The sequence below is a fragment of the Penaeus monodon genome, chromosome 22 (genome assembly GCF_015228065.2).
Source record: "Penaeus monodon isolate SGIC_2016 chromosome 22, NSTDA_Pmon_1, whole genome shotgun sequence".
Classification (NCBI taxonomy): Eukaryota; Metazoa; Arthropoda; class Malacostraca; order Decapoda; family Penaeidae; genus Penaeus; species Penaeus monodon.
In genome coordinates, this window is record NC_051407.1 from 20041755 (window position 1) to 20042283 (window position 529).

At 44.4% G+C, this 529-nt stretch overlaps 1 protein-coding gene across 1 annotated transcript in view; it reads left to right on the forward strand.

Annotated features, from left to right (window-relative positions):
- LOC119586980 overlaps positions 1-529 on the forward strand; it is a gene marked incomplete in the record, with an annotated part of 81895 nt that overhangs the window by 55769 nt on the left and 25597 nt on the right. Inside the window, 1 exon segment of the mRNA XM_037935722.1 lies at positions 250-457. Coding sequence (XP_037791650.1) covers positions 250-457 — 208 coding nt within the window.

Consider the following 529-nt stretch of genomic DNA (forward strand, 5'->3'; position numbering starts at 1 on the left):
GTCTGGAATCGCTCATCCAGCCAACTCCACATCGCTGCGCTTTGTTGGGTCCTGTGCAGTATACCTGTAGTCTTTCATTTTCATATAGTATCTAGTTCTTGAGATAATCAATCACAGACACACAGAGATACAGATTTACAGTTAATTGCCAATTTATAGTTCATTAATGAAAGCGCTTATTGTAAAATGTATAATGTATAACAGTGCCATTTTTCAACTTTGAGCTTAAATACCCTTATTCCACATCAGCTGGAGACGTGGAAGAAACTCGTAGACATCCACGTAGAGGTGGAGGAGGACCCGAACGGCCGGTGGACAGTGGTCGCGACGGGAGTGCCAAACCAGAAGGTGCCACTCCTGACGCACCTGGAGATGTCGTCGGCCCACCCCGTCCTCACCATAACCTTCGATAACCTGCTCTCCAACGACACCGTCTATGACACGTCCTTCCCTAGGTGTAAGTCTGCATTTTATTGCCATTATCTTTTATTTATTTACTTCTTTTCACTCTTCTGTTTATTGGTCTTGA